At 34.9% G+C, this 13,356-nt stretch overlaps 1 protein-coding gene across 15 annotated transcripts in view; it reads right to left on the minus strand.

Annotated features, from left to right (window-relative positions):
• RBFOX1 (RNA binding fox-1 homolog 1) overlaps positions 1-13,356 on the minus strand; it is a 1,320,820-nt gene that overhangs the window by 601,909 nt on the left and 705,555 nt on the right. For all 15 annotated transcript variants that reach the window (XM_042798374.1, XM_042798373.1, XM_032983544.2 and 12 more), the window contains one exon: positions 12,127-12,174. In XM_042798374.1, coding sequence (XP_042654308.1) covers positions 12,127-12,174 — 48 coding nt within the window. The remainder of the gene's footprint in view (positions 1-12,126; positions 12,175-13,356) is intronic.

Raw genomic sequence — 13,356 nt, forward strand, 5'->3', positions numbered from 1 at the left:
TATGGTTAGGCACAGATAGACTTGCCTTCAACCAGGAAAAAAAAGGCTTTAATGCTTGTAGACATACACTTCCTTCTAAAGTGAATGTACTTCCAGGAATTTAGGTTTCTGTATGAAAAATAAGTATTTCCAAGTCCAATGTAGTTCACACAATACAGCCCAGATTTACTACCTAGACACATAGAGTCAAGGCAAAATACTTTATTTATTTTGTGGCTCCTCAATCCCTGTATTGTCCCTTTTAGGAACATTTGTAATTTTCTAAAACTTTGAATTAACCATAGAAGTTGTATATATTTATAAATTACAACTGGTATATTTGTTTATTTTACCTTTTGGAGAACTGAAAGAGACAAGGTAGCAAGCGTTCTATTAATTCCATCCTAGTAAGTTTAATCAGCTAATGTGCAATCTGTGTATCACTACATATATGAAATGCTGTCCTGCAATTTTAAAGAAAGAAAAGCAGAATGCATTGTCTAGAATTTTGGAATAGAATATTAATGGAAAATATCTCTGTACCTTAGTTTAATGAAAAAACATCTGGAGGATTACTTGTCTAATAAAAAGCATATCATCAAGCCTGATGCATAACAGAAGTAAGAAAAGTATGTATTTTCTAAATGTTAGCATCTGGGACCTTTATGCAAGCATAAATACTCCTATCAGCTGGATAAATTCTCTGATTCTCTATGAGTGCAGAACACTAAGCAGCTTCGCACAGTGGCCTCATTTATATAAAGTTCTCTTAGGAGTTACTTTGCTGTGTATTTCTGCTCCATACCCCAGCAAACATTGACCTACTCCATTTGTTGTCATCATGGCTAGATTTCACCTCGTTCAATAAATTGATTATACTTTTTCCCCAACACAGAAAGCATATTTGATCAAGAGTAAGTGAAGGCATTAATGAGATCTTGTAACAGCGATTTAAGTTGAACATAGCATTTTTAAAACGGAGGGTCATTATTTTCTACAGGTTTCTACATACTGTTTTCCTTTCCCCTTTGCCTTGTCTCAAAACTGACCTTAGCTTCAGAATTTTAAAAAAAGTTTATACACTTAAAAGGTTAAACAATTATATCAAAAATGCTAACATTCTGTAAAACAGAGAGATTATATTTTCATTTGTCCAAAACCAATGTGAAGTTCCAGATTACTGAAATAGGTAGTGACTAAGAACATATGGCTCAGCTCCAACAGTTGAAGATATTTTTTTAATCATTAAAGTCTCGAATTATAATTTTCATGTTCTTGAAATTCCAAACTTTATTCAGCAAGGAAAATTCAACATGAGATTTAAAACAAAGTCAAAACGGCTACCGGTTGCAGGCAAAGCTCTGCTCAACTTCTATGCTGGGAAGTATTTGTCTACACAAACAGCCCTAGCTCCTAGCACACTTTATCACATTGCATGGCAAAACCTCTCACTGGTTCTGTGACAAGATGACAGCATGAGATGGTGTACATCTCCAAACGCACAGTCATACCAAGCATATGTACAAGCCTAGACAGAAAACCCCTTTATCCACTGCTAGCTGCTGCTAAAATATAGACTTTTAAAACCATTGTTTAGCACATAATTTTGAGTTAATTTGTGTGAAATATCTGTATTTTTCATTTTAAATAAATGAATAAAAAAATCTCTATTTTCCAGCTATGTTTTTTGTTAACATGCCTTTGAATTCTTACCAAGTGGTAAAAGTACAGAAAAGCATTAGAAAAAAGGGGGGGGAAAAAAAAAAACAAAACAACATAATACCATTAAAAACAGATCAGCTTCAAAACACTTCACTAGTATCAGGGACCCCACCTTCTTTTGTAGTTACCTGTGCTGATGTGTAATCCAATTTCACCTATAAATGAAATGACCTCCCTGTAGTCTCCGGACTACGACCTGCAGCCTTTCTGTAATTCCGATGACCTCAGTGAGTGCCCTTTCAAATCTGAAGTGCTGTTTATGGCGTTATTTTTGCTTGCTTTCCCGGCTGTCACAGCCCACCTCCCGGTGCCCTGGAGGCAGGGCGGGAGCTGCCGGGGGCGCTGAGGGGGCCTGGCCGGGCGGGAGCCAGCACCGGTCAGGACCGGTTCCGGCCGGCTCTGTGCCCCCCGCCAAGGGCAGCTGCCAAAGCCCACAGTGGGCTCGGCCCTCACCGCCCTCGTCCTGGCACTGAGGTGCACCGCACCCTCACGTAGGCCACCCAACCACCCACGTTGCCCCTCACCTCTCCAGAGGAATTGGGATCGACCCAAATCCCTATTTTTATGTGATTCTTTTCCTATGTGATTGAAGGTTTGTCTTGGCCGGCAGTACGTTAAATGACAGAAAACCCCCTGACTTGAGGCTGTTTTCCTGAACACAGAGAGATGATTTTGACACATCAATTAGACTTCCCTCCCCTTCAGCGTTCTTTAGACCAGGTCCAAAAAAAAAAAAACTCAAAAACCCAGGCTTCCCTGGGCTCACAGCAGGAAATATAATGAAGGGTCCCAATGTGAAAGAGCTGACAAAACCCCGGGCAGTTTTGTTATGGGCACTCCTAGAAAGTGCTGGCGACAAAGGGGAACCAGGCCCTTTACAGAAACCCAGTGCTTTTCCTGGTCACTCAGCCCCTCCAGCAGTTGGGGTTAGAAAGCATAACTGGCAGCAAACACCCAAGTATCTCTAAATAAGGTGATCTGTCTGTACATACTGCTAACTCTATCTTCCTTTATGAAGTCTCCCACATCCTTACTAAAAAGCAAAAAAAAGGGAAGGAAATGTCAACCTCAACCTTACTTTTCTCTGAGGCAACAATGACCATTAAACACTTTGGCATACATATGCAATATAAAATTACACACTGACATATAGCTAATATATTTAAATCCGTGTCATTTGGTCTTGGTGTCTAGCATATTGTAAAGAATTCAGTAGGTCAGATTAATAACTGAAAATTATGTAACTGCTAAGGGTCAACTATACCTTTCTGATGCAGTAGAGTATGGGTTCTGAAACACTTACACTACCAGAAAACAGACACCTTGTAAAAACAAATCATTCACCACATAATAGAAAAAATTGCACCATCCCACTGCTACAAAGTTGTATTCATTCACAAATACAGAGAAGATCCAAGACAAGTTCCAATTCACAGCATGCTAATATGAATAGGTCTGAGGGGTTCTTCCCTTTTTTGTATAGCTTCAGAAGCCAATTCCACTCTATGTTTTTATACCTGTTGAAAAATTAATGGCCAGATGTAGTCAGAAGTTCAACAAGGCTTTAGTCTCTCATTATTTATTTTTCAGTTAATTTTTACTGATAATCAGCATCAAATCAGACTTAAGTTCTCCCTCTCCAATCTTTTTTGGTGGTTTGATTTGGTTTTGTTTTGTTTTCCTGAATCTGAATATGTCTATTTTTAAATTTAGCTGAATATTAAAGGCAAAAAGTTTCTTTCTTCTGTCCTCTTACTTGTCCCCATGTGAAATATAATCTATTGTATGCAATGCAGGTACAGTCCATATTAATATATTCCAAAGTAACTTGTGCATACATTTACTTCAGTGAAAAGTATTTTTTTTTTTTAATTCATTTATATAAAACTATTAGTTATTTCAGAATGCTATTTCTAGTTCAGTGAGCTTCTTTGGAGGTATTCGCAGCAAGTTATCACATACCTAAATGCAATTTATTTCAAAGCAGAAAAAGTTCAAAAAGAATTGAAATTTCATTCCGGTTTTCAATTCACATAAGGCAAACATCAGTGTTGAAAGAAGTAGTAGATAAAGGCATGTTTTAATACCAAAACATTCAATAAAAGGCTAGAAAGAATATCAGCTGAAAGTCATGACTACTACTCACAGGAAAGGATAAAAATTATCACTATTTTTCAAAAAATTAGTTACTTTCTTTTCCTTTGTAACATGTAATGGTAACAGAGAACTGTTATATTGTATATAGAGAATAATACAGCTCATAGTGCTCGTGGACCCTTTACTGAAACTTATAAGTTGGATTTAGACGGGAATCAGATTTCAAAGAAAAATATTTTGAGGATTTCTTAAACTCTTATCTACCTCAGTGGAAAACTGACATTTCAAGGTACCAACTACTCACACTGCTCACTGGCAGGTCACTCATTCCACAGGGTTTATCTAAAATGAAACTGAAATTGTCAGTATATAGCTACTGCATAAAATACATGTTCATATGCTGTATTTTGCATACTCTGTAACTAGAATTTGCCAGTTTGCTGACTGATGCCACCCTCAATAAAATTTGTTTACAACATTGGCTAACCTGTAACAGGGATCACATTTATATTCTGTATGAACAGGAACTATGTAGTTCATCAGTATTAAAGGACTTAGGAAAAAGAAATTATGTACCTTTTATATGGTTCTTTCTTCATTCGTTGACACCTTCCCCCAAGAGGTTTAATATGAAAAAGTTGTCCTTAAAGGTAAATAATAAATAGTCTCTTCAAGAACTAATTTGCTACACAGCTAAAGAACTATAATTTCAAGATTTACCCAAATATCTTCAAAATGAAAATTTGAAAGAAATCTTCTCCAAACAACAGAAATTATGTGCAATAGCAATCATGTTTATACATAGTAGTACAGTGATAGAAAACGTAATGGTTAAAGATGGAATACATTGGCAAAAATACACAATGTAGTAATATGCTTTTCCTAACTATCTGGTTTTACAGGTATTCTAACATAATAACTATACTGTGTCCCTTATGTGTATTCAGCATGTGTAAAAGTCATGCAGCCAAACACGTTGACACTTCAGTGGGAGGTCAAATTATTGTTTTGGCACTTCTGTCATGCCTGTCATTTCAATTCCACTTTATCAAATTACAGATTGCTAGATAGAGTTGGATTAAGGGGAAGGATAGAGACACACACACACACAGAGGAGCAATTGTCATCTCTTCAGTTGTGAAATTCCATAATTGCATGTCAGTGACAGAAAGAACAAGAGAGCAGTAATAGGACTGACATTATGATCATTCAAATAGGATGAAACTTTCCAGCAAGACTTTGCACTGTGTCAAGCTACATGCCAGGAAATGGACTGGATTTCTGAGTACTTCCTCACATTAGAATTGCCAATATTTATTAGGCTGACTAATGCTGTGTGTTAAGTTCCAAGGCAAATTTCAACTACCAGCTTTTCCATAGCACTTTCACTGGAAAAGAACATAAACTAAGACAAAGGAAAAGATAAATCATTTGATTTAAAACATATGACTAAAAGTAGTATAAATGATACCTAAACAACTTAGACTATGGGTTTGATTCAACTTTCTAAGATATCTGGAGTTCAACAGATCTTGAATTAAAATCATTGTGGAGGAGTCAGCCATTAATTTCAAGTAACTTTTCTGGTAATAACCAACCAAACAACAAAAACCACCCCCACACCTTAAATAACTGTACCCTTTTGTGGAATTTTTGAAAGATTCCAGCTCCATACTGACGGAGACTCAAGAAGCATCATGTAAATCTGACTTGAGATGAGCTGTCAGTGGAAACCTCTGGTGCAACTGTGACAGTTGGATACTATTCTTGGAACAGCTTGTTATTCTCACTTCTGGGTGACTACCTCATGTTTCTGAATTCTGTGGTAAATCCTCTATATTCTGTGTGGCCCTGTCATATGACAGTTCAATGATATTCCTTACTATTTGTACAACAGTTAAAGTGCAGAAGAAATAGGAATCATTTGTTCACTCTAGTAGACACCAGAAAGCTCATTAATGTTCAAAAGATTCCTTAGATTCCTCTGAATCTATAACCAAACACAGTTTAGAAACTTTCTTACCAATCCATTGGAGTCAGTGATCTTCCCTTATCAAGAAATTAATTCCTTATTATGTGAGCAAAAATACATCTCAAAACTCTACAAAATGATGTAGATTTCATGGTGCCTTTACAAGGGAATAAAAATGACACTTACTCATACTCAGCGATAGAAAACTAGACATCAGAGAAGAAGGATTACAATGAAAGGAAACAGTATAAAAAGATATCCACATCTTAGATGCCAGTAGTTGAATCATTCCCTCCATGATGCTTATCAGCTCCTCACTACTTCATACCCTTATTAATTCCCTCCCACAATAACCTGAAGAACAACATTAAATTAACTGGATAAGTTTTCTTCTTAAGACAACAAATTTTTCCCTTATACTTTCATGGCAAACATTTTCACATGGTCATTATAAATAAATAAAAAAAAATAATAAATTTCAAGAAGCCATAGAACAGTAAAAGCAAAACATATTTGTAATGCTGTTTCGTTTTCTCCTCATTGTGTCTCAGACTCACTTTGTAACCTTGCCTATGGCACCCCCTCACACTTCTATTTCCCCATGTGTAATTTGAGCAATATATATGTAAGTACTTTCCTCACAGGTGTTTTTAGTTTGTTTGTAAAGCACTTTCAGATTCTCTGACAGAAGGTACTAAAAAAAAAATTATAAAATATTTTCCACAGCAGGCATAGAAAAAGAAAGACATTACTGCCTATACCATATCCCACAGAAGGTAATGGAGAGTTATGAAACATTATGCTACTACAGGGAAATTTTCTAATGTACTGACCTATCATGTTATTGGCCTAATGCATACCCATAGAGTCTATTGCTCTCATAAAGCTGCCGCGCTCTGAGCACAAAAGTGGCAAATTTTAAAGTCAAGATGCATCTCAAAAATATTATCTCCATGAGCTACTTTGCTGCTCAAGAACAGAAAATGAAGCAAGATATCCTGAGTGACCTTGAGCCACCAAGCTAATAACACTTAGCTTCTAGTTAACGGTCAGCATTATGTTGCCTGCAAGGAATACTGAAGAGAATGTCATTGCACATTACAGCAAAGTGAGTCTATTACTAAAAAGTATAAGCTGAAAAAAAAAAAAACAAAAACAAAAACAAAAATGAAGAAGGCAAAGCAGAAGAATAAAACATTCCTAGCACAGTTAGAACTAGCTGAAACAAAGTTAGCCAGCACAGAAAGGTCATTGTAAGTTAACTTCCCACTACGTTTTCAGTGCCTCGGTTTTCCATTTCTGATGGAAATAAAACAAAAGAGAGGTGGATGGATAAGGGGAAGATAATTTCATATCAGAGTTTTGGTTTCACATCATTGCCATGAGTTAATATGATGATACAACAAATAGAATTACAGAGTAAAGCAAAGTATTATCTTTGTACTCTGTTCAGCCCTCAAAGACAAAGCAGGACAGGGAGAAATCTTATTTCCAGTTCCTTTTTTTTTTATTATTTTTGAAGATTCCTGTTCTAAGTGAGTCCCAGAAAAACATAAGAAAAAAAATATAGTTGTTCAGACCAAATAAAGATGTGAGATGAAATAAAAGATGAGGAATATTTATTACAGGCAGATATTTCAGGTAATGGGGAGTGATGAAGCCTGTGTAAAAGCAACCAAAAAGAAAAAAAATAGCTTTACATATTAGCAGCCTTCTTATCTTTTTAGAGTGAAGACCAAGACTAGGGTTTGGTGATATTGAATGGAAGAGAAGATTGTGAAGTAATTATCTCCCTCTTGACAGAATGGCTAATACCCCAGTTAATTCCCTTCAACCACAACCATTTAGTTTGTTCCCAACACACAGAGTTACGTTAGAAAACATGGGTAGAAGAAAAAAACCACAACTGTCATGACCCTTGCAAGAGCAAAACCTAATGCTGAAAACCATCACAGGCTTTGAAATTATGACTCAAATTCCAAAACATCATGCAGCTAGCTTCAGAAATCGAAGTATTTTTACAAAAATCACACTTTGTATGTTTTTAACAAGTTTCTTTCTGTAAAAATTAAAGGGTCGTGTTTCTACATAAGTTTCTTTGAAAAGCAAAGACGAGACATTTCCACGATCACATGATTCATTAAACAACAATTATTGTGATGTTCAGAATGAAGATATGAGACCAAAACAAAAAAGTGTTGAGTGTGACAAATGCAGAAAAGAATACTAATTAGGTTGGAAATGAGTCGCACATACACTCATGGGTCCACTGCTGGCACTGGTAAACACATTTTAGTAATATAGAATAATACAGGCCAGATACAGCAGACTGTTGATTACTTGTCACCTGTTATTCTCAAACTGAGGGATTCTATCCTCGCAGAAAATATAATCTTACATAAAAAGGTCAGCTGAAGGAGAGAGAGATCATAGTGATAAACTGGTTAGGATAAATAAATGATAATTTGTCATTTACAGAATAATAGATTTAAAAATAATTACAGTTACTAAATTTGAGTTTGACTTCAGGCAATGCTTTTTAGCCATTTTTACATACATTTCTACTACAGAAGGTAGAGATTAAGAAAATTCAGCATAGAAGACTGCAAGAAGAGGCAACTTGCAGTTTTATATGTTGCTGTTAACTGGGAAAACTTTCCATTAATTACTAATGATATACTTAATTACTAGTATATTTCATTATGGAAGTGCAAATTATTAGCTATTAATCACATCCATATTGTATTATTCTGTCTTGATTTCAGTCTAGATGAAACAAAAATATTTATTTACAATGATTCCGTTTCTATGAATTGCATCCAGTTCCTAATTTATGCCTTCAATAATCATGAAACAATGGATTATTATTAAATCAAGATTGATGTATCTTTATTCGATGATCACTGCATAGGTCACTGGTAATCTTTATCCCTGAACTGTAAAGTCAATCTGCCACTTAAGATCAGCAGAAGCTTCATTTTTGCAATCAAATACTGAGAAAAATTAAATATACCATATAAGAATAACAGGTATTTAATAAACGTCTGTCCTTTCAAAAAGCTTCAGAAAATTAACAGAATGAGGAAGAAAAATTTAGGAGTTTGCTAGACAATTCTTTATGTTAATTCCCATTTCTGCATTTAAAAGCTAGAGCACTGAAAAGATTGTCATTATTGTAGGATCAAAATCGTACTTCTAGCAAGTCGAAAAACAAACCACAACCCAAATCCTAGCAAGGCTCATGTCTGCTGTTATTACCTCAGTGGTTAGTGAGGCAAGATCACAGAAGAGTCTGTAAACCTGCAGACACGTGTCTGCATCAGTAGTTACAGTCAAAAGGATGGGAAATTCACAGCGCTCAGCACTGCCCTGTTGATAACCTCCAGACCCCCAGCTCTTCAACCTTAACGATATATTAAGAGAGAGAGACTCTCCGGGTTTCTCAGTAAGTTTGGAGATCCTGTGACCTCACCTTCATGCCACTGTTTCTAAGAGGAGGAAGGAAGAGGGAAGTGAGCACGAGAGGCCAGCAAAGTAAGAAAGCACAGTGTAACATTGGGATCTCATGCTCTTTCATTTCACTTCACTCGCTCAGTCCTAGGGCATGCATTGTCTCAGACAAAAAAGTCAGATCACATAGTCTGCACTGGGTGAGGTGCCCCTTTCTGGAGTCAGACAGCTGGGTTACTCCTGGTAGGCTGCGTCACTGAAGATACCACCTTAGGAAACCACTGGAGCTCAGAGCAATCACTGAGGCCAAGAAAAACCATCAGATATACAGCTCCGGTAATTTATACTGAGGTAGAAATCATGCTATCATAAAACAGTAAAAAAAAAAGCAAAACAAAATAGTTTTCTGGCAACAGGCTGGTACATCTGCTAGATAAAAGGAAAGGCAATAAAAGGAAAAAGACATACAACGCATACATTACTACAACTGCAGTCCAAAGCTTATCAGGCTCTGGACAACTTTTCCCGTTATTCAAGCAATAAAAAAAACCCCTTTTGGTTGTGCAGTTTTCATAGCGGCTACTCATACTAAAAAAAGGCAGATTTTGGTGTTCAGAAATAAGGCTCCAAACTGCATCTTATCATACTATAAAACAAGATGTGTCTAAATGTAAACACCTAGAGAGTTTCATAAACGCTCAGAACCTGAAGCATAAATAGCCTCAGTTTCTCAGTAATGAGTACCAGTTGATGTTAGAGACCTGAAATTACACGTCATGTGCTCACATACTTAGTTACTGCTACTACTGACACACAGCAATACACCACACAGATTTAGTAATCCAGAACCAGATTCTAGCTCCAGTTCACTCTCTACAGTGAGAAAATACTTGAAAACTGGGTTGATATTTATTTCTGACAGTTTACAATTGAAAAATTGAATATACTTCTATGTGAAGCCTTTGATTATCATGAACACATTAACTGGGTTAATTTTGATTCAGCTTACTATGTGTCTGCAAAATACTTGAGAGAAAAATGGAAAGAACTGCAAAAGAAATGAGGAGGCATAATTTGCCACCAGTTGAAACTTAATGCAGACTAGAAAAGGAAGCAGAAATAGAAAGCAGGAGAATTTGGACATTTACAAAAAAATAAACCAGAATATATTAATGTAGGAGTATAGGGTTTTTGGAAGGCATAAAGTCAGTAACAAAACAGCAGCAAAGCCAGAATGTTTTGGTTTGCTAAAATGCTTTTTAAAAACACAAAAAACAACCCTAAACCTCCTGGAGAACTGAAAAAGCATTCAGAGTGTAAATAACAAGGATAATTCCTTAAAGTTAGTGCACAGGAAAATGGTTATGTTTCAACTCTCAGACCAATACAGTAAAGCTACTGTTCCTATTGACAAATTTTGCAGTCATTTACTGACATAGAACATTGTTAAACATATCTTTACAGTTTTTTTGAGACTTATGATCAAGCTGATATAGTTTCTAGATTTCTAAAAAATTCTGCTATATTTTCTTTATATCCTTGCAACTGTCCTACAGTAAACTAGTTCTATTATAATGATACACATAAGAGTAAGACATTCAGTGCTGGCTTAATTTAAAGGCAAGAAAATCAAACTGTCTTAGTATAGAGGGCTTCAACAATTGGAAAACAGTAACAGCTACTTGGTCTCTAAGATACAGTATACTTTCTCTTCCAGTTACATTCGGTTTAGTATGTTAACTGAATTCTTAATATGTTTCAGTACATCTCAAAATAATTCCCTCAACTCATTCTTGAAAATGTTGAAGATCACTGAAATTTTGAAGAACCTTTATCACATATCTCAACAAAGCAAATGAATTGTGCTTTCTTGCATTAACTTCAACAGCATTTTATATTGATTTGTATGACATGTTTTTTATAAAGTTTGAGCTATCATGAACAACTAAAGTGCCTTTGGTATAATGCTGTTTAATATAACCTCATTTTTATAGCAAAAAACTCAACAGTTATTTTCAAAATAAGGAGGAGCTCGTGAATGTTCATAGAAAAATGCAATAGCTAAAAGAAATTTTAAAAAACCCAGCAACAATTAAACTTTTGGAAAGGTGAGTAATAGGACACTGGTACCACACATTATAGCACAGTTAATCTAATGCTAAATTAAGCATAAAGACGTACTGTTTCAAACATAAATTGGGAATATGATGCTATTAGTGCTAGAAGGCAGATTTCTGCATTGCTCATTTTAGAGCGGAAACTGATAGTACTTCAATTAAAGACTTTATTCTAAAAATGTAACTTTGAGTATATTCAAATATACATGCCATAACATACTACTTAAAAAAAAAAAAAACCTAACAAGGATAACATAACTGAAAAACATATTTTATAATTGTGCACATAAAATAATCCTGGAAATAACAGAAACTTCTTTTAAACACCAACCATTTAAAAGAAAAAAAAAAAATCAGTATTAAAGATACTGCTTATAAAGCAAGTAAAAGCAGTCCTTATCTTGCTATTTTTTTATTTTAAAAATGGTAGGCCAACATTTTCATGAAAGACGTGACACAATAATTTTGTTATTAATGGAAATTAAGAACAGAAAGTGCAATTGCCTTTTAAACTGTTCATAGTTGAATGAAGATTATCATTTCCTTCTGAACAAAAACTTATTCAAATTTCTAACAGAAATATATTAAATAAAGGAAGACTATTTTGTCTCCATTGAAGTTAAAATACAACATTAGAAAAATCGTTGTTAGAAAACTTTCCAAAACCATCACACATAAAACACCATAAAATAATTTCTCATGGTTCATTTAAAATAAATAAATAAATAAATAACTCCCACCCCAATTACTAGAGTTGCCTGACAAAGTACATCAAAACAAGCCACTTACTTTTCTGTCCTCAGTTTCTACACAGGAATTGCACTCTGCTTTAGTATCCTGAAAGGCAAACAGAGAAGACTATGTCACAAAGCATACTGACCAGGGTTGTTGGAATAACTCAGGATGAAGAAAGGGCATCAAAGTCTGAAAAGTGGGTTTCTCACCCTATTACACTTTACTGGACTGTTATTTTTGGATATATAGTATATTTAAATGTAGAATCTTCAGTATTATGGCTTTAAGTAAGGTTTATTAATATTTATTACAAGTATAAAGACAGGATTGCAACGTAGCAAAAAACACAAAATTCTTTCCATATGGTGTAGCCAACCAGAACAGTATATTAGCGATGGCAACTTAACAGTATATAAAGGTAAACTTAAGAGGAAACAACTGGTCAAACTTCTGCCTGTTGTCAAGAGTGCTGAGAAGTACTTGACATGTTGAAGATACTTGTGTCTGCATCTCACTGCAACATGCAAGATTATTCAAGCATCTATTCAATACAAATATGTATATAAATGTATTGAATATATATATATGCATACACACACATATATTTTAGACTTCTGTTTTCTTCAGAAGTCAAACAAATGATATCAAACCAAATGACACCCAAAACATCCTTTTATTCCTAAGGTATTCTGACTCATTGGACCTTTCAATTTTTGCCTGCAGACCTGAAGACATGCAAATAATCATTACCACAAAAATTATAGCCTGAAGGGCATTTACTTCTTCATATTATCTCTTTGTATAGCATGTTACTACTGCAAACTAAGTAAGATAAATATAATTAAAGTCCTTAAACTGTAGACAAGTGAACTATTACGATTTTTCTTTTGTTTTCAACTTCACTTTTCTAGTGAAAGTGTTCCTGGAAGCTAATTTTCCTTACATACCACAACTTTAGAGATATCAATTAGAAAAAAAAATTACATACAGCTGAGGGACAATTTTTTGTTAGAAGTCCTTCCCCAACCTCCAACTGAAGCTAGAACTACTCTCAACAGATATAAATTTTTGGCTGGAGGAATTTGCTACATAATCCCAAATGACAAATTTAAGGCTGATAGCTAATAGAAGCTCATATTAAAAAGGAAAGAGAAACCAAATATAATATAAAGAAGTTATGTTTCTTCCACATAATCTCTATTCATCTTACATGAAGAACTAGTATTATTTCAGTGCCAAACACTTCCTACCCAAGCCAAATACCCATAAAATAATAAAAAAGTG

The sequence above is a fragment of the Tyto alba genome, unplaced genomic scaffold, assembly GCF_018691265.1.
Source record: "Tyto alba isolate M040663 unplaced genomic scaffold, T.alba_DEE_v4.0 Super-Scaffold_28, whole genome shotgun sequence".
Classification (NCBI taxonomy): domain Eukaryota; kingdom Metazoa; phylum Chordata; class Aves; order Strigiformes; family Tytonidae; genus Tyto; species Tyto alba.